General features: G+C 39.3%; 1 protein-coding gene across 28 annotated transcripts in view; it reads right to left on the minus strand.

The window, feature by feature from the left end:
* The window catches only part of MAP4 (microtubule associated protein 4), a 178966-nt gene that overhangs the window by 94452 nt on the left and 62231 nt on the right, over positions 1 to 22283 (minus strand). For all 28 annotated transcript variants that reach the window (XM_048226770.2, XM_057312030.1, XM_048226771.2 and 25 more), the window contains one exon: positions 9490 to 9555. In XM_048226770.2, coding sequence (XP_048082727.1) covers positions 9490 to 9555 — 66 coding nt within the window. The remainder of the gene's footprint in view (positions 1 to 9489; positions 9556 to 22283) is intronic.

Raw genomic sequence — 22283 nt, forward strand, 5'->3', positions numbered from 1 at the left:
CCTGAATATATTTAAAAGGACTGAAATCATAAAAACTATGTTATATAACTATGATGGAATGAAATTAGGAAATGACAACAGAAGACAGTTTGTGAAATTCACAAATATGTGGAAATTAACAGCATACTCTTAAATTACCAATAGGTCAAAGAAATCACAAGGAAATTAGAAAATACTTTTAAGATGAATGAAAATGAAAACACACCCAAATTTATGAGATGCAGCTAATGCAGCGCTAAGAGGGAAATTTATAGCTATAAAATACCTACATTAAGGGGGGGGGTAAAGAAAAATCACACATCAAGAACATAACTAACTTTCCACCTTAAGAAACCAGAAGAGCAAACTAAACCCAATGCAAGCAAAAGAAAGGGAATAATAAAATGAGAGTGAAAATAAATGAAGTAGAAAAGAGAAAAATAGAGAAAACTCAATAAAACCAAAAGTTGATCTTTTGAAAAGATGGACAAATTTGACAAATCTTTAATTGGACCAATCAGGAAAAAGAGATAGGACTCACATTACTACACTCAGAAATGCAAGAGGAGATGTCAACACCAATCTTACAGAAATAAAAGGGTTTATAAGTGAAAATTAGAAACAAGGGTATGTCAACAAATTAAAGAAGAAATGGGCAAATTCCTAAGGCAGGAACTACTGAAACTAATTCAAGAAGAAAAATATTAGGATGGGAAATTCCAGAACGAACTTTTGGGATTAGTTCTATAGTTTCTAACAATTAGGCTTTGGAAATTAGTTCCATGATAGGTGGAATTCCTTCAAATTTCCCTCTATGGAATTCAAGAACCTCATTCTTTATAATAAGGCATAGGCAGACGAATTTTTCATTGAATTAACCTCTTGGTTAACTGGACACCTCTTGTGCCCAATCCTCCTTAAAAGTCCATCTTCCACTCCACACCTATACCTGCAGCATCCAGCTGCATGTAGGTGTGGTGTGACCGCCCTTGAACCAAACCAGAGTTTCTGCTTCACCCCATCTCTGATAGCAGAGATGAGACATCCGCAGCCTGGCACTGCAAAAGTACAAACCCAGAAGCACAACCATTAACCAAGAGATGGCACAGGATTAAGGCCACTTTGTCCACAGAAATGACTAAGTTAGTTATACCTCATGGCATTGGCTTTTCTGCTTTCCAGTTTCGTTTTTCCTGGTCCCCTACTCTTTTTTCCATGGGATCACTTCTCAAAATAAACTACCGACATACATACAAAGGCCCTGCCTCAGCCTGGATTTTCTTTCAGAAAGTAGTGCCTAAAAAGGGCTTTAAAACAGGCCTTTAAAGGTCCGTTCCTTTCAACTGCCTTTGTGACACTTGGTAGCACTCAGAAGACCTACTGTGATATGACATACTGTGGCAGAGAGCGCACTGAGCTCATCAGCCTAGGTTCAATTTTGAGCTCCGTTATTAACCTAACTTCAACTTCTTCAAATGAAAATCAGATATACTGTTACACATCCCAAAAGAGTTTACAAACTCTACGGGTTATACAAATGACAGTTATCCTTATTATTCATAGGATGTATCAGAAAAACCTGTTCAGGGGCGCCTGGGTGGCACAGCGGTTAAGCATCTGCCTTCGGCTCAGGGCGTGATCCCGGCGTTCTGGGATCGAGCCCCACATCAGGCTCCTCCGCTATGAGCCTGCTTCTTCCTCTCCCACTCCCCCTGCTTGTGTTCCCTCTCTCGCTAGCTGTCTCTATCTCTGTCAAATAATAAATAAAATCTTAAAAAAAAAAAAAAAAAAGAAAAACCTGTTCAAGTCTACATTCAGGTAAAAATACAAGATCAAGTTACAGAAGCTGTGTGTGAAAATTAGTTCTTTGAGTAAAACTCTTCTGGTTTCTGATAGAGTATAGCTCTATCTATAATGCTTTAATCTCTTTCAGAAAGGATAATGTATTCATATATATTACTTATGAAATTACAAATAAAAAAGAAAAATCTGTATCTACATATGCCTTTTGGCATAAGGTGGAGTTTAACTCCATAAAGAGAAGCAAATCATATAAACAAAGTTATGGAGTTATGGTTTATTTTATTTTATTTTTTTAAGATTTTATTTATTTGACAGAGACAGCCAGCGAGGGAGGGAACACAAGCAGGGGGAGTGGGAGAGGAAGAAGCAGGCTCACAGCGGAGGAGCCTGATGTGGGGCTCGATCCCAGAACACCGGGATCACGCCCTGAGCCGAAGGCAGACGCTTAACCGCTGTACCACCCAGGCGCCCCCAAAGTTATGGTTTAAAAAGTGTATCAGGGGGCACCTGGGTAGCTCATTCGGTTAACCGTTTGCCTTTAGCTCGGGTTGTGATTGGGATCGAGCCCCACAAGGGGCTCCCTACTTGGCGGGAAGCCTGCTTCTCCCTCTCCCACCGCCCCTGCTTGTGTTCCCTCTCTCGTTGTCTCAAATGAATAAATAAAATCTTTAAAAAATAAATAAATAAAAATAAAAAGTGTATCAGAATAACAGATTCACACAAAGCTCAGGAAGAAGCTGTTTTGTCTTATTCAATACCAAGCTCCAACAGAAACTGCAATCAAATGGCTCACTGTACAATTAAATGCTCAGCGCACAAGCTGGTTTTCAAGGGAGTCCTAAATACCCTAGAAGGGAATGTAACATGTTGTTTTAGTGGGTATATGTGGAATTTTCTGATTAGTCCTACATTTTTACCAGAAAGCCATGAAAAACAACAAAAACCTTCAAGAAACACAAGGTGTTCATATTTTACTCGTGTGTCTCCAACAATCAACTCATATCTGGAAAATGAAAGAAAGAAACCAAACCTTTGTTTCCAGGATTCGGGGAGGAGGATGGGGGAAAGGATGTCTTGCTGTGTCTACGTCTAGGAACACGGTGTGCAGCTTTATGTTCAGGCTTCATTTATAAGTTATAATGCCCATTTAGACGTTGGTTATAATAGCTGCTCAGAAACTCTAACATTACAGATCTATTTTTCTGCTAAGATTTCACATTTCTGCTTTCTCAGAATTTTTCTTTTTTTTTTTTTAAGGTTTTATTTATTTATTTGAAAAAGAGAGAGAGCAGGGGGAGTGGGAGAGGGAGAAGCAGGCTCCCCACTGAGCAGGGAGCCCGATGCAGGACTCAATCCCAAGACCCTGAGGTCATAACCTGAGCCAAAGGCAGAGGCTTAACCGACTGAGCCACCCAGGCGCTCCTCTCAGAACTTTCCTAATGCTAAATTCTTTGCACCTTATCTGATGCTACAGGAGACAGTGATGAAACACCTAGGATCTCATTTCTGTCATGACACTCTGACAAAGTAGTTTTACTGTTACCCTGCTGTTATGACCTGAGGGACTGATATCACATCACATTCAGAATGGTTCTCACAATAAAAAACTACCTAGTCTGTTCACAAGGGAAACCACCAGTAACACTGCCATTTGTGGAGCACTTAGCATACTGCATCCAGCTTAGCCTCCATGGTAGCACAGACGTTTCTACCACAAACAATTTGTGGTTAAGTCTTGTTAAGCCTTCAGTGTAATGGAAATAGCATCAATATAAAATTGAGGATAATCCATTCTTACACATTACTTAGAAATGAAGCTGATATTCTGTGCCCAGCCCATCAGTCCTGTCTTTGTCCAGAACCCTCTCTAGCTTCCTAGCTCCACCATATTATCAGGTCGACAAGGGGGAAGAATCCAATGGTAGCCAGGTTTGTTTGTTTCTTTCTTTTTAAGATTTTATTTTTAGAGAGAGAGAGAGAGAGAGAGCAAGTGGGGGGGGGGGCAGAAGGACAGAATCCTCAAGCAGACTCCCAGCTGAGCCCCAAGTCAGACACGGGACTCAATCTCACAACCCATGAGACCATGACCTAAGCTGAAACCAAGAGTCGGACGCTTAACTAACTGAGCCACCCAGGCGCCCCTCATCTCACTTTCATCAAAATGAATATACTAATAAGATCCGAGAATTGTCCCCATCTCACCAAAAGCTTTAATCCTAGTGTGCTTATAAGAAAGTTAGTGAGATTTGTGAATTATTATTTATAGTATTTAAATTCTTGTGCTTTAAACCTAAGAAGAGACTGTGTTAAGCCCTATTAATAAAAGAAAACCTAAAAGGGCTCCTGGGTGGCTCAGTTGGTGAAGCGTGTGACTTGATCTTGGGGTTTGAGTTCGAGCCCCACACTGGGTATAGAGATTACTTAAAAACAAAATCTTTAAAAAGATACCTTAGAACGTTAAATTGAGTCTTCTTAATAAAAAGAAATGTCTTGCCAAGCTAAAAACGTTATTTATGCCACACAAATTACCTTAGGCATAGAACCTTTTCAATGTCTTAATTCAGTCAACATATTGCATTTGCAAATCTACCTACTGTAAAGAAACACTAAGCCAGAATGGGTAGGGAAGTGCGCATTCTGCTGAATTCTTCCCAGCTGCAGCATACTAGAGATCATCAAATAATACAGTTACAAAATTAAAATGTCATTGAATGTCACAGTTTCACCTGATAGTTCAGAACGTATTTTAGAAAGACCGTGAACATGAATTTTAACTAAACATACATGTAGTATTAGAAGGCATCTAACAATAATTGATACGCCATGTAACTCTTTTGGGTTAACTGCACATTGCCACTCTGCCAACTGTTTTTCCCACCAGATGCTATGAAATATCAGTCATTTGGGCTTCTTAACTCTTACAGACTCTGAGAATTAAAAATGACAACATAAGTGAAAATGAAAATGTCCGGCAAAACGTAAAAAGCTCGTACAATTATGAAATTATTATGGGTAGGATCACAAGTTTAGTTACACCAAGAACTCATTCCTCAAGACTCAGTATTTGCCAAACTCACATCTTAGTCACGTTATACTTCAATAATTAAGACTCCAACCAAAATCCAGTCTGTAAGGTGTTAATGTAAGATGTTTATTAGTGTAATTTATTTAGCACAATGATCACATTAAAATGTCCCAATATACAAACTGTTGAAGTGTAAAGTCACAAAAAATATAAACTCAGGTGCGTGAGCGAGGTTATATAAAATATTATTTGTAAACAATGTTCTACATCTTCAACATTGGGCCAAAAAAGGGAGGGAAAAAGAGAGAGAGAGAGAGAGAGAGAGAGAGAGAGAGATTACATATAAGAAGAAACATCGTATTTCAACACAACAATCCTGACCAGTCTGGTAACCTCATACTTGGGTGTGACCACGATGGCAACACAGCATTTCCTTATAGAACTGGCTGCTTCATACAAAGCTATATGCAAAACAAAATGAAACATCCAAGTGAAACAGAGAGCTAACAATGTACACCAGATTTTAGCTGGCTAGGAGTAGAAAATTTCAATTCCATTTAAAAAAAAAAAAAACCCTTTTTTTGGAGGAAAAAAAAAAGTCAAACAAAAACACAGCAAAATGGAAATAAAAGTGGAATAAATCAATGTAATAATGGAGTGTGTGTCCCTTTGACCACTGCCAGAGCAGAGCTGCACCCAGGCTTCTCCAAACACCTGTCACTTAGACAAGCTGTAGAGACTGGGTAGAGGTGATAGAAAAATGTCAACCATGATCCTTAAAAAGTTAGTACTACCAGTTTTAAAAATTTCCCTAGCCAAAAAACCAAAGCCAAACCAACCAACCAAACACAGAGAACCAAAACACATACTGAACAACTGCACACCAAAGGGAAAATGCTCTATTCTATTTGATGGGTGCTCTCCCATGGTAAGAGTTGTCATATTTTATCAACTGCTTAGAAGGTAAGCATCAGCATATCCCTCTAAAATGTGCCTCCTCTAAGTGTCTTCTCTCCAAGAACTCTTGGCAGCGTGGCCCCTGTTTGTGATCAGAAGAGGGAATGAATGCTTCCTAAATTCCAGAAGTCGCAGGGACTCAGTTTAAACTTCCATAATATTCTGATATTTCCACCTCAAAAGCAGCTTTGTGTCAGAGGATCTAAAATAATGTACATCTCCAAATCTTCCTCAGAATATACAGAATACACTGCCAATTATTTATTTTAATTTGAAACAATCAATAACTTCATGATTATGACAACCTCCATAATCAGTAAGAGGACAGAAAATTAAAGAGTATTTCACATTCTGGACCTTAAATCAGAACTCCTCTAAGATTTCAAAACATGGCCCAGGTTTTATATTCTATTTCTCAAAATCCAATCAAAGCTTATTATCCGAAAAGTTTTGCAGATTTTTTCTAAATGGTTCTTCCAGGTTTTTTAGCTCTTAGTGTGGGAAAATGAGGAACGAGAATAAGAAAGTCCCATTGGGACAATCCTCAAAATACACAGAGTATAAATTCTAATGTTCATGGTAAAGGTCTTCACATGTGATCCACCAATCCCACTGGCACGCTGCTCCAGAGATCAAAGGGATACTGGACACGACCTGAACAGAGTGTGAGTCCAATCTGATAATCATTTCATTAGAAAGCTGATAAGCTGGTTGTGGTTCTTCAGTGTACTGCAATGTACTTTCATTCCCATGTTTTTATAAAGGAAGTTGTTTTCTATCTGTGTCAACATCCCAGTAGTCTAACAATACAGGGTTGCATTTTAACTTCTCAATTCTTGTTTTGATAGCTCATGATCATGTTATGAAAGTAACTTTGGTTATAAAATTTCACAGACAATAAAAGGTTGTCAGATTTTCAAGAGAATCTAAGCCTCTACACAAATAAACCATAATTTCATCATAAAAACCATTTCAGCCCAACTTACAAATAACAAAATACGGTTTAATTTGAGGAAATGCTTTCCAAAGTTTAATCAGAGCTACTCTAAATGAGAAAACTTTAAATTAAAATAGCTATCGTTACTCAGATTTTAGTAAGGTAGAAAGAAACATAGGTAGCCTGAAAGATTACCTTTCCCTAAAAGCAAGCTCACAGAGGGAGAGAGGAGGGGAAGGGAAAGGGAGGGTCAGCTGCAGTACTGGTGGACTCAATCCCTTTATGAAAGCACACGTTCTCATTTGGTGTTATGAGATCCTGATTCATTTTGAAGATCTGAAAACCAAATGGCAACGGCCAACTCAAAATGTTTAAAGAAAAGAAAAAAACGTGAGATTGAATTAAATGATAAAATGAGTTTTAAAAGAGAACAAGAAACAAAAGACCTTAGATGACCTTTATAAAATACTAAAATTAAAAAGAATTCATCTTGTACTTTGTGCTCACAAAGGGAAAGGAGGTTCCATCAAGCCCTGCAGAGCACAAGAGGAAGCAGGTGGTTTGCTCAGGCATCAGCAGAAATAGGCCCGAAGAACTACCCTCCGCTTCTTCTACACCGTGTCCAGGAAGGAAAAGCAAAGCTCTGCAAAATGCTGAAGGTTTTAGAAGTGTAACGGTGCTTAGGAAAGATCACTGGTCTGGTGTTGCAGCAGCCCCAGTGTGGAGAGACACGCTAGGCTTCTAGGAGGAGAAAAATAGAAAGGGAGGAAGAAGTAGGAAAGGGAAGGAAAGGGCAGAAAAGCACAGGTCATTAGTAAACAGCAAGTTCAACATAGCAAGGTGCTCATAAACCCTTTATACGCTATCAGTGGAGCTGGTCTGCAATTAGGACTAGAGACAACATCCTGAACGAAACAGAAATGGGAATTTTCAAAATGGCACTGAACTACATGCTCTAGTTTAGTAACGGCCAAATTAGAATGAGGTCACAACATGCTCCAGAAACGTGCACTCTCTGTCCCCTCCCTACTCCTTCCCATCCCCAGTAAAACATGCATATTTTCAAGAGGTCAAATTCAGAATGCAAACAACTTCCCAGGTATGTGAACTATATTCTACCTGCTGCCATAATGTCATTGGGTAGTTAGTTCATAAATATCTGGGTTCTTTTTTGCCACGAGGGAATTAAAAGTCTTGAAACAGTAAGGGCCAGGCTGTATGTTTTTCCTGTTCTTCTTTTCTGTGTTATTAAGAGTTGGCAATGGGAAGCAATTGCTACACAAAGTTTGCATCTCTTCTGGTCACACCTGGCATCTTGCTGGAGAAATCTACTCTAGTTTTGATAGCTGTTTCCTTTCTGGATGAAAATGGCATCCACTCTTTCAACTAGCTCATCAAGTCAATCCCCTCCAAGCCTCTCCTTCCCCTCACACTGCCTCCTTGTTAAAGAAAGCTGACTTACTCATTTTTTAAAAATTCATGTTCAAGTTTCTCCTTTAATCACAGGGATATTTCCATAAATGTTTCCTAAGAACTATACTACATAGATGACCTTGCTTTCAAAGCAGGCACAGAAACAGTCAATAATACAACAAAGATTATAAAAAAAAATACAAAAATTTCAGTTCACAAAACTGGAAGATAAGGTGGCACTTCTGGCTGTTTTTACCTTAAAGTAAAGCATTTCTAAGTTATGAGCTGCTAATAAGAATGTTAACGTCACTGGGCAAAACTAACATTCACAACAAAAGGAAACCAGCGATCAATAAATCTGAGGTACAAAGATATATACAACATTTCCAAAGGTCACAGAATAAAGAATAAATCCTGGAATAATTGCTGGCTTTCTCGAAACCTTCAAAACCGAGAAGTCATACAGTGGCTCAAGGAAAGTCTTCTCCAGGCTGAGGTAGGCATACAAGAGAAACACAGACACCACCCACATCTAGTGCTTGTCTCCAGTGCAGTAATGTGAATCAAATGTTATGCCCCAGGTAAGAGCACACTCTGTTGCAAAGACCAATTTACTTGACCATTAGATGTGTACTCATTTGGGTCAACAGTGTCAGCCTGATCACAACTGCAAAATGAGTGCAGTTATTCACAGAAATACAAGCTGACTCTCCAATCAGCTACCTAAGCGAAAATTTGCAGAGTACATCCCTGTGGACCCTGCTACTGCTTCGAGAATTCTGCTCAATACAAATACACTGGGGGTCCGGGGCTGGTGCCAGTTATGAGGTGGGAAGCCACAGGGGCTCAGGGCTGGCTGATGGAGTAGCAAAGCCCTAGTTAATGAGCTAGCAGTTAAAGACAGATTTCAAAAGTAACGTTAATGGGGAGAAAAAGAAAAAGACTGAGGGCAAAATCGAAGGGGAAGAACTTTTAATTTGCAGCTCACTGGTTTCCTAACATTGAGCCATGGAAAGCCAGCTAAGTGCAGTGGAGAAGAGCCTGGATAAAGAGCTGTAGTGGCCAAAGGCCTCCAATATAACAAATTTTGATGATTAGTCTGCATCTCTAAGCGTATTTTTAAGATTGATCCAGCTCTTGTGTGGTATAATTAAAACAAATATTCAAGAAACGTCAAAGGAAATTCACTCTTTCTTTCTGTTGTTGGAGATGTTTTGGGGCAGAGGGCCCTGGACTTGAATACATCCAACAAGAACGACAATACCCTTGGAAATAATTCACGTGATTCACTGAGAATCTTCCTCAAAGGAGCTCGTCAAGGTGCTTACTGTGATTGTTTCCACCCCGCATTTGGGGAATCCTGGGAACCACTTACCCGTAGTATCGTTCCCTTCTAGTCCATGATCACCATTGGCTAGCCCTGTTGGTTTGGATGGAGTACCTGCAACAACCACAAACAGTGATTACCCACGGTGACAGACAGCAACAGGAAACACAGATTCGATGCCATCTAACTAGGTACAGTTTTGTCACTCTTCAAAGCAAGAGCTTAAAGCAGATAAAAATCTGTCCAAAATTTAAAGATCCAATAAAAGGAAACTGCAAAACAGAAGAGAACTGAGTCGTTCAATTTCACGATACCCAAACACTACAGAAAAACCCTTCCCAATAAGCAAGCTGACATCTTTTCTGTTCTGTACTGTCAAAGATTACCATCATACTCCATAAAACCGTTATGAAGCACCACGGAGGTTTTGTATCTGTGACTCAAATCCAAGGCTACAAGGGCACAGGGCTATTAAAACAACTCCCACATAAGAAGTCCAGAGCATCATCGTTGCTCCTCCTGAGGGTGAGAATTACATGGCTACCAGTATCACTTCTAGAAGCAGAGAACTGTGTTTGTTTTAGTCGTACTTATTCTAACAGAGTATAGTTGCGCCTCATTGCCTACTGACTAAACATGCTGAGCATCTTTGCATGTGTTTATTTGCCATGCCTTTCTTTACTGAACTGAAGGGTCAAATTTTTGGATCGTTTTCATTTGGGTTCTTTGTTTTCTTATTATGGAGTTTCGAGAATTCCTTATATATCCTGAATACCAACCCTTTATCAGATGAATTCTGCAGATATTTTCTCCCAGCCTATGACTTGCATCTTCATTCTCTTAACTGTGTTTTTTGCAGAGCAAAAGTTTAAATTTTGATGAGCTCTAATTTTTCACTTTTCCCTCATGTTTCCAGGGAAGTACCTAAGAAATCTTTGTCTAGGGGTGCCTGGGAGGCTCAGTCACTCGTGTGACTGACTCCTGATTTCAGCTCAGGTCTTGATCTCAGGGTTATGAGTTCAAGCCCCACGGTGGCTCTGCGCTGAGTGTGGAGCCTACTTAAAAAGTTAATTAAAAAAAAAAAATCTTTGTCCAACCCAAGGTCACAGGATTTTCTCCCATGTTTTCCTCTAAAACTCTTACAGTTTTCGAATTTAGTTTTCATATTGAGGCCTATGATACATGACAAATTTTGTATATGGTATAAAATGTGGGTCTAGATTTGTATTTTTGCATATGGACATCTAATCATTCTCATATCATTTGTTGAAAAGACTGTCCTTATTCCATTTCACTGCTTTCGCACCTCTGTTGAAAACTGATGGATCATACTATGTGTGGATCTATTTCTGGACTCTCTCTTCCATTCCACCAGCCTGTAAGTCTCTTCATTTTTCCAGTACTATACCATCTTGATTACTGAATTTGTATAGTCTTTAAAAGAGGTCATGTAAGTCCTCTAAACTGGGTGTTTTCCAAAACTGTTTTGGTTATTCTAGTCCCTTTGCTCTTCTATATCCTGAATGAAACTGCATTGACTACACAGATCAATATAAGGATGTACAACCTTTTCTTAAAGGCTCTGATTGTAACATTTCAGCAACCGGTCTAGCTCTGCTGTCAGCCTGCCAACCCAAGAGTTTCCCATGAGCTACTCTCAAGAGCCTAACAGAGATATTTTTCATAAGACAAGTAAAAATCTAGAACGTATGTTACAAAAACATAAAATGCAAGATTTTACTTTGAAAGACAATGAACTACATTGTCCAACCTTCTGACTCCCACAAATCCAAGGCAGAAATCTTTCATATAAACTCACAGAAAAGATCTTTCATTCTGTTATCTCGGATAACAGAGGAACAGCTACAGAGAACAACCTAAGAACAAGGCAGACTGAAAGGAGAATATGAATTAATTGGAAGGAAAAGGAATAAAGGACTAAAAGAGAATAGACTTTTATTAAATGCCCACTATGCACAAGGCACCAAGCTAGGGCTTCACGTACTGTGTTTTACTTATCCAGAGAGATACCAGACATTCTAGCCCATATTTATGCCAAATATGGGATAGAACATGTTTGGCATAAATTTGCTTTTACTCCCACCAAGTAAGCTTATAAAATTTATTCTTCCTAGCTCAAGAAAGAATACATATTTTAAAAATCTGCCTCATTTTAAAATGCAGATTATAAAAAATAAAATGCAGATTACAGGAAAATGCAAATTACAAAAAAATCATCTTCTGGTCATGAGAGTTATAAAAATCTTTTTAAAATTTAATAACAGCCATTGTTGGCAACAGTATAAGAAACTAGGTAATCTCATATACCACTGGAGGAATATAAATTGTAACATCCTTTTTATGAGACAATTTGGCAGTCTATCAAATTTTTAAATACTTAACTTGACAATCCACTTTAGGTATGTAGTTCAGAGAAAGACATAAAAGTTCACGGAAATGAATGTTAATGAGATGTTTATTATCACATTGTTTAAAAAGTAACAAATGCCCACTGACAGGTTCGCTAAATTGTGAAATAATATGCAATTTTAAAAGAAATGAGGTAGCTTTTCATGTACTGAAATGGGAAGATGCCAGGACACATTAAGAAAAAAATAAAAGCAAAGATGGCACAACAGCATTATGAAACACACAAACACACAATGCATGCTCATGCACGAATAATCAGAAAAAAAAAAAAGAAAGAATATATACCAAATGCCACTGATGGGGAACCAGAAATAGGGATAAAAAGGAAGACTTTCACAGACATAAAGTCCTATTTTAACTGAGCACCTTAAAAAATTTAAGAGTAGGGACACCTGACTGGCTCAGTCAGTAAAGCATGTGACTCAGTCGTGAATTCAAGCCCCACATTGGGTGTAGAACTTACTTAATAAAAATAATAAGGGTGCCTGGGTGGCTCAGTCAATTAAGCATCCAACTCTTGGTTTTGGCTCAGGTCATGATCTCATGGGTGGTGGGAATGAGCCCCAAGTTGAGCTCCACAAGCGTGGAGTCAGCTTGTCCCTCTCCCTCTGCTCCTCCCCAGCTCCTGCGCACGAACGCTCTCTCTCAAATAATAAAACCTTAAAAAAAAATACAACAGCAGAAAAAATGGCTTAAAAGAATAAAGTAATGAAAGACTTAGAAATCCAGTATACTGGAAATTACAAGGAATATCCAAGAAAATGAAAGCAAATGGGATCACACCGAAGAAGAAACGACAGCCCAAAGAAGGCACAGGAAAGCAGGACTGCAAGGTCCTCTATGCTTACAGACAGCAAGGATGATGGGGACTGGGTGTTACAAGCAAACAATGAACCACAGAACACTACATCAAAAACTAATGATGTACTGTATGGTGACTAACCTAACATTAAAAAAAAAAAAAGCTATCAGGCTAGTCCTCATTCCCCCCACACTTTCCTTCCCTCGCCCCACAAGTCTGCCTTGTGCCAACCCCCAGATGGAATGGGGAGCCCTCACACCCCACCTGGCAGCACGGTTATATCCCTGTCAGAGGGAGGTGGGAGAATCTCGAAGAGACAGTACTGCCAAATAACGGAGGAAAACCATTACCAAAAGAGTAAGGTATCACATTCCAAGACAGTAACTATCACTCAGGGAAACAATGCTGATACAGAAAATAGGAGGCTTTTTAAAAAACTACCTCATTTCCCTCAGAAGGAGAAAAGAAAACGTCACAGATTCATGAACAAAAGCAAGCCCCTAAACAAAGTGAATTATCTAATGACTGAGTAACAAATCCTCTTCCAGGTTAAACAGTTTCCAATTCTTTGCTTTCACCAAAATTCAAAGAGGTCATAATGTAGCTGCCTTCTGACAGGACACGGAAAATAATTTCTAATTGAAAATAATTTCTAATAATATTGACTTATGGAATTCTTAACATTGCCATTATAAGACTTCCATTCCCACATACTGAGCTATGTGAATAAAGTTTTCTGGCTATTATGTCTATTAAAACAATAGGAATAAGGTGCCTGGGTGGCTTAGTCAGTTGAGCATCCGACTCTTGAGTTCAGCTATGGTCATAATGTCAGGGTCGTGGGTTTGAACCCCATGTCAGGCTTCACACTCAGAGAGAGTCCACTTGAGATTCTCTGTCTCCTTCTGCCCCCTCCCCCGTTTGCATGCACACTCTCTAAAATAAATAAATAAATAAACAAACAAATAAATATTTTTTTAAAAAGGAATAGAAATTGCTAAATCCTCTTTCATCTTATAGCAAAAAATAACGATCCACAGATTCACGATCCGAGAACAGTATTAGTCCCCATCATTAAGAAAACATTTCCAAACAAATTCAACTTTTATGGTTAGTAATGATTTACCAAAAATTAGAATATATGTGATCAATTGTGTACTACTAGTAACTGTGATAATAACTTTTTTCTGGACCAAGTTAATACTCAAAGCCTTATGGCTACAGGAACCTTTTTCTTTGGGTTACAGGAACTTTTTTAAACTAAAATTTAAGCTTATATACATATTTTGTTATAAAAACCCAGTAATAATCAAGAAAAATCTTTCAATATAAAAATGTATTATACTAAGATAAAAGTCTATGACAGACACAGAGGAGAAGTAAGAGTTCAAGGAATCAAAAGGAAGATTTACATTTCCAATGATAAAGAACAGCTTGCTCATGCATTTTTAAAATAGATGATGAGGAAAATCAAAATGCTATATATTTAGAAGCATTTGGATACACTGAACAGAGTGGTGTAACTTATTTTTATGTGGCAAAAGTAAAACATTCTGAAAATGACATGCTTTACAACTACCACCTCAAGCCAAAGCTTTAAATATCATCAACCTCCAGATTGGTATCTCCAGCCCAGAAGTCTCCTCTGAACTCCGGACTCTTATCTAGTTGCCTACTGCTCTTCTCCACTTCAGTATCTTCTCCGCTGTCACGTAACTCACACTTGACAAATCCCACAATTCCCTGAATTTCTTATTACATTCTCCTCAAAATCTACTCTTTCTAGAGCCTTCCCAATCTCAAATGATGGCAATTCCTTCCTTTCAGTTGCTCATGCTAAAACCCTTGCGGCCATCCAGGACTCATTCTCGGGGAAGGGAAAGGAGCAGTTTGGGTGGTATGGCATGGGCTCCTGCAGGACGGAAGGGGGCTCCAGACAGAGTGAGACAGGTAGCAGATCCACCTTTTTCAAATGAACGAGAAAAAAAAAAAAGAAGTAAATGAGATGGGCACCCGGCTACGATAGGATTTTCTTATTGAAGGGAAAAATTATGGTATGTTTGACGCTGATGAATGACCCAGCTGAAACAGAGGAACTGCTGACGCAGGAGACAGAAGAGACAATTGCTGTAGCAGTGCCCTGAGTGAGAGCACAGCTCGCCCGTAACAAGGAGAGTAAGAGCAGAGTAAAGGGCACAGGGGATATGCAGCGGGAGGACTGTGCAGAAGTTCTCTTCTGACTGAGTCCATTGACACTTTGTTGTAAAAGTCACTGGTGGAGAATATGAACAGGAGAGCAAGTGCTGGAAGTTGGAACGGAAAGAAGATGTGAAAGAGTTGTCTAGGAAAGTGGAAAACTTTACAAATTCAGATGAATTTGTAGCAGAGTGCTCAGGTTCAAAGTTCAAGTTCCTAATACAGATGAAGTAGGATTTGATTTTATATTTCCTGAAGATAGCACTTATATGTCTAATAATTTTGCCTTGAGTTAAATAAGTGAACCTTCAGTTTTGAAAAACAGCATCTGTAAGACATTAAATAAAGCAAAAAGTATGCATCCATGAAGACAGTATGGTTTTACAGAAAGAACACCGGGTTTAAAATCAGGAGATCTATGTACAGTTGTGGTCTGTCACTATTAACCAAATGATCAAATGCAACTCCCTTGTGCTTTCGAATCCTTAACAGCCTCCTGTGGAAAATGCGGTAATATCTACCTCTCATGGTTATCATGAGGACTAATAATACTGGAGGCAGTACTGTGCCAATTGTATAGTGTTAAGTAAACATTAACAACTATTATTATTCTCATTGTTATTAACTATAGATAGATAAGCTCCAGATTGATCAACCTGCAGACTAACTGTAGATTAACTGTAGACTGATCACTAAACTTTAAAGTAACCTCAGGAAAACACTGAAATTAATTTACTTTTGCCTTATACAAAAATCTAGCTTAAGTGACATTAGTAGACTAAGTAATAATTATGAGTCTAAGAAATAAGCCACTCACCAGAATAAAATAAAAGCCAAACAAGAAGGTCAGAAGAAAATAAAAGAGAGATTGAGATTCTACCTACATACAACACCTAACAGTCTAAAAAAAAAAAAAAAAATCCAAGCCCAGGAGAGAAGAATTAAACAAACAAAAAACCCAAAACAAACAAACAAAAACATTATAACATAAAAACAATAGGTCCCATATTTTTATTTTTTAAAATTTTTTCATTTTTTATTTTTTTTAAGATTTTATTTATTTATTTGACGGAGAGACAGCCAGCGAGCGAGGGAACACAGGCGGGGGGAGTGGGAGGAGGAAGAAGCAGGCTCCCAGCGGAGGAGCCCGATGTGGGGCTCGATCCCAGGACTCTGGGATCACGCCCTGAGCTGAAGGCAGATGCTTAACGACTGAGCCACCCAGGCGCCCCTAATTTTTTTTTTTTTTTAAGATTTATTTACTTAAAAGTGAGAGAGAAAAAAGAGCGGGAGGGGCAGAGGCAGAGAGTGGCTCGAGCAGACTCTGCGCTGAGCATGGAGCCCGACACCACGACCCTGAGATCATGACCTGAGCTGAAACCACGAATCGGATGCTTAACCGACTGCACACCCAGGCGCCCCAGCAATTAGGCTGTAGAGTAGGAAAGAGGCTCACTGTGCATGACTGGGTAAGTCCTAATTCAAAAGACGCTACACTGCCTTCTCACTAACTCCCCCAGAGAGACAGCCATTTCATGAAATGAAAACTTTCTCAGCTAAACACCTATACGGCACTGAAAACAAGTTTTTAAATTAATCACATGCTCTGAGAAATAAAGATACTCAAATTTACTGTTTTGTTAAATCTCTTCTCTCACAAGGGACTTCAGAGTCCCACAGCTGGCAAACCTACTTGGCAGAGGTCAGTAGAAAGAAGCTGAGAGCGCGCGTGTGCTGTGAGGAAGACAGCCACAGTGAGTCACTTTGGGCAAAATGGGGGGGATTCAGCATGATCTCAGTGCAAGGGCACCTTCCAGTGCGAAAGTCAGGCGTGTTCCAACACCACCCTCTGGTGGCCAGCAGGGTTGGCTGCGATGCTCTGTGACGGAAGGCCCCGCAGCTGAACAAAGTCTGCAGTATCTAGTTATCATCCTTTCCAGGGCTTACTTCAGCCCTTTCTCCTGGATCGATGTTTCTCTTCTTGGGTGCATCAAAGGGCTTGTTAAAACACAGACTGCTGAGCTCCATACCCAGAGTTTCTGTTTCCATGTGGCCCAAGGGATAGGATACTGCTGGTCCAAGGACCACACCTGGAGAACCACTATCCTATGTTAAAACATTTTATAGAAACAAGCTCTTCGCCGTGAAAACCTCCGGGGATGCTGGGGAGAAGGTATTCTCTCTCTCCCACAAGTACAACTACCTAAGCACAGAGTTCAGAAAAATTACGTGACTTGTTCACAAATTTGCCAACTGTGTCCAAGCGTCAACAATGTGCTAGACGCTCATTCAAACATCTATGACAATGTTTTGAATGAACAAAAGTCACAAAAGTATTATTGTCTTGTTATTCATGTATAAGAGAAAGCTGTCTTTTGTCTCCCTGGCCTAGAAAAGGGAGCCATAGAGAGCTGATCATGAACAATGATTAGGTAGATAACATTTCTGAAGAAGAAAAAAAATCAACACAAACATCTGAAAAAGTATTTCCAGAACTGCTTCCCAAGGTGACAGGCATTTTAGAAGTAGTATGACAACAGTGTTTACACAAACACAAACAGGTGTTTGGCTATTTAGACGTTTTATGGGGGCAGTAAGAAAATAAAAATACTCATGGAAACAAAACTGAATAGGTGTAAAATGGAAAAGAGTATAGTGTACCCACAAAAAAGGCCTAAAAACAATGACAAATCCAGTAACAAGAAGGCTGTGAGAAATCATTATTTGCAGGTCTGGGGCAGGGACTGTACCTTGGTGGGGGCGGGGGGGAGCAACTTTTCCTACTCTGTGTTAAGTGTCCTAAAGGCGGCCTGCTTGCTTACCCCAATTTTGAAGTTGAGGGTAATTAGGGTGGGCATGTGAGAATTATAAGAAATAGGAACACAAGAGTTCTATTACATGTAACCCATTCAACAGCCATTTCTATCCTAGATGCAGGACCGTGGTTGATCACTTTCCACCAGCCTGCTACAAAATTACATCCAGAGCACCAGTGATGATTTACTGAATCTCACCCAATAACAAAACCAAACTTAGAGTTGGATATACAGTAAAACATGAAAATAATGAAGTCTAGGGCCCTTCAATCACTTCTGAAAAAGCACTCAGAAGAAAAAAAACATCTTATTTAGAACGTTCTCCAAGCAAAATACAAACATGAAACCTATCCTTTGGGCAAAACCCATCAGTCTGATAATCTATAAAAATCAGACTCACAGTAGAGAAGCCCCCACTCCCTGAGAGTTCACTTACTGACCCAGATCCCTGCAAGACCAAATAAAGAAATTCTTTTCCTTTCTTCTGCAAGGTCTCCAGCCACCTCTCCTTCTCCCACTTATTCTTAACCAAACCTTCTACAAAAAAAAGGTCGTATGAAAAAAAATCAGAAACTTTAGTTCTCCTGTAATTATAAATTTTATATTATTCTTTTTAAACAGGTTAATAAATAAATGCATGTGTACAAAACCCAAATGGTCCAAAGGAATATACAATAAAAATAAGGCTCCCTCCCACCCCTACACTCCAGCCAGCTACTTCTTCCTGGAGTAACCACTGTTACCAATTTCTAGAGTAGTTTCCCTGAATTAATGAACTTTTAATTATAGTACTTAATTACAGGTTATTCACATATTTAAAATATTAGGGAAATTTTAATAATTTTTATAAGCAAAATAGTTTCTCAACTTTCCTCTTCTGGGGTTAAGTTAATGGTATACAGGTCATCACCCAAGATGAAGCATAAGAAAATCTACCACTGACACGTCATTATTCTCACCCACCTAAGCTGAGTCCCAGGTGGTGGAAGCATTGCTAAAGGAAAACAGAAAGTGAAATCCAAAGCAAGACATGGCCCTCCAGAAGACAGGGAGGTAAGCACGGCTGTCCTGTGTCAGAGAGCATGTGAGGGAGAGACACTGTGTAACACCAGCAGGTAAGAAGAATTCAACTAAAAAGTTTAATGACAGACTAAAGGCTAAATGAAGGGTTGCATGAGCGTATAGGATACCTGGCATCCACAGACACAAGGGGAGTTCACACCCACTTGCAGGTCTGCCGTACAGATATTTTTACCAGATGCTCATAAGACCACAAGCAGAGTGGGAAAGTCTCCTGCAGACTTGGGAGAAAGCAACCACTAGAGGAAAGGTGTGTGCAGCCCTGACACCACCCTCCCACCCCCCCCACCCCGGCAACCCCTCCCTTCTATCCTACACAAACAAAATCTGAGCTGCTGCAGGGAAGGGTATCAAACCCTGTCAGCCCCAGCGCCTGGGGAAAGACCCACTGCCCCTGGGGAAAGAGTTAAGAAAATACCCTCTCACCCTAGGGGAGGAGCAGTAAGTCCTACCCAAGATCTTGCAGGATACCATTAGAAGACCCTACCACTGTAAGAGGGACATTACTGAGAAAGACTCACCATGCACACAGGATTAAGCCTAAACCAGGACGGAAAACCAAAGACAACAAACTCCTGTCTACTTCCAGGCTAGCACCTTCTGATAAGGGAGGGGCTAGCACATGGAGAAACACCCGTCAGGGACACAGGTGCATGGGGAGACCAAAAGCTAAGAGTGGAACAAGAACACTGAGAGAAACCTTTCAGCACTTCACTCCCTGCTCTAAGCACAAGGAACGGAGGAATCTGAAGCCAGTACTGCACTGAAGACAATCACAGTAACAACGAAACTCAAACCTAACTCAGCCCTAGCCTAAATGGACTCAACCCTTGATATTAACTACCTAGTGAAAGAAAAGACATGCCCACTTCCAGGCATAAGTATTTTTTTATCTCAGTCACTACTGTTTTACATGTGAGGTCTAGTATTCACTCAAAAACTGAGAAACACGTAAAAGTGCCAAAATACAAATAAACAAACAAAAACCCACTGTCAAGAGACAAAACAAGCAGACTGAGAAATGACCCAGGTGTTCAAATTTAGCCGACAAGAGATTTAAAATAATTATGAATACTGTTGAAGTCTACAGTGGAAAAGATCAAAATATGCATGAACAGATGGGGAACTTCAGCAGAGACAGAAGAGACTGTAAGAAAGAGTCAAATAGAAATGCTAGAGATTAAAACCAGAAAAAATACTAAAGAGTGCCACTGCGGGCTCCACATCAGATTCAACAGAACCAGGGGGAAAGAAAATCAGAGAACTTGAAAATAGGTCAAAAGAAAGTACCCAAATGAAACACAGAAAACAAAGGAGGAGGAAAAAAATAAGAACATCCTAGAGCTGTGAGGCAATACCCAAAAATCTTATAAAAATGTCACTGGAATCCCAGGAGAAAAGACAAAGAATAAGGCAAAGAAATATTTTTAAAAGATAACGATCAAAAAATTTCCAAACCTCATGAACCGCATCAAAGCACAGATCAAGCTCAGAGAACCCCAAGCAGGACAAATACCAAGACACTACTGAAACACAACATATTCCAACTGCCAAAAAAACAAAGATAAAGATAAAATTCTGAAGGCAGGCAGAGGGGCAAAAAGGAACAAAGATCACGATTATAAGACTTGGGGCGCCTGGGTGGCTCAGTCAGTTGAGCATCTGGCTTCAGCTCAGTTCATGATCTTGGGGTCCTGGGATCAAGCGCCACGGCGGGCTCCCTGCTCAGCGGGGAGTCTGCTTCTCCCTCTGCCCCTCACTCTGCTCGTGTTCTCTCTCTCTCATAATTAAATAAAGTCTTAAAAAAAAAAAAGATCATAACAGACTTCTCATCACAAGCTATCCAAGTGGGAAGATGAATTTTCCTAAATGAAAGAAAAAAGTCACAAAGAATACATACCTTGGAAAGGTAGCTTCCAAAACTGAATGCCTGTTTGTCATAAACCAAAGCCGAAATAATTCATTTTTAAAAGACCTGTGCTATAAGAAATGTTAAAAGAATTCTTTCAGGCACTAGGAGTATGGTACTAGATAGAAATCTGGGTCTATACAAAGAAATAAAGAGTGCCCAAGATGGTAAAAATCAGAGTAATTTTAAAAGGTTATTCCCATATTTTTAATCTAAAGGTAACGGACAATCTAAAGCAAAAAGAGTAACAAGGTAGGTTATTAATATAAGTAAAATAAGGTGTATGACAAAAACAAAAAAGGAAAGAGGAATTGGGCATTTACTGTTTTGCATGGAATCTTACACTGTAACTGAAGTGGTACAATATTACCAGATGGCAAACTGGAAGAAATTAAAGACACACACTGTAAAGGTATATAAATATATACATAAATATATAGAAATTTTTTCCTTAAAGACTTCATTCATTTATTTAGAGAGAGCGAGCAAGGGTAAGCAAGCGGAGAAATGGGAGGGGTAAAGGGGGAGTGGGGGAGGGAGAAAATCCCAAGCAGACTCCATGCCAAGTGCAGAGCCCCACGCGGGCCTGATCCTATGACCCTGAGATCATGTCCAAGCAGAAACCAAGAGTCAGATGCCCAACTGACTGAGCCACCCAAGTGCCCCAAATATAAAACAAATTTTATAAGAAATATACATAATAAGCCAATACTAAAGTTAAAAACAAAATCATAAAAAATATTCAGTTAATCCAAAAGCAGATAGGGAAAGAAAAGCAGAATAAAGAACAGACGGAAGAAATTAGAAAGCAAAATGACAGATTTAAATCCAACCATATCAATAATCACATTAAATATAGTCTAAAATACCAATGAAAAGACAGATCTTCAGACTGGACAGAAAAGCAAGACCCATCTATATTCTGTCTACAAGAAATCCACTCTTACTAATATTAATAAAGAAATGCACTGAAAGTAAAAGGATACAGACAGATATACCACATCAACACTAAACAAAAGGAAGCCCTGGTAGCTGTATTAATATGACAAAAATGAGACCACAGAACAAACAATATTACCAAAAATAATGAGATACTACATAACGATAAGAGGATCAATTCATGAAGAAGCTGTAACAATCATGGGTGAAGGGGATTAAGAGTACACTTACCCTGATGGACACTGGGTAATGCATGGAAGTCCTGAATCACTGTATCGTACACCTGCAACTAATATAACCCTGTATGTCAACCACACTGTTACGTGCACATGACAACATCTTCAAAATACATGAAATAAAAATTGGAGGAATAGAGAGGAGAAAGAAACAAACCCACAGAATTCTGTGGAGACCTCAACATCTCTCCCTCTCAGAAATCATTACAAGTAGATATAAAGTCAGTAAGGATACAGAAAACCTAAACACTATCAGCCAACTAGGCTCAACTGATGTAAGAAGAGTACTCCACACAGTAACAGCATCACATTATTCCAAGTGCTCACAGAACACTGACCGTGACGAGCCATATTCAGGACCATAAAATAAAACATGACAAACTGAAATGAACTGAAATTTCAAAGGATGTCTTCTGACCACAACAGAATTAAAC

Source organism: Ursus arctos, unplaced genomic scaffold (assembly GCF_023065955.2).
Source record: "Ursus arctos isolate Adak ecotype North America unplaced genomic scaffold, UrsArc2.0 scaffold_14, whole genome shotgun sequence".
Lineage (NCBI taxonomy): Eukaryota > Metazoa > Chordata > Mammalia > Carnivora > Ursidae > Ursus > Ursus arctos.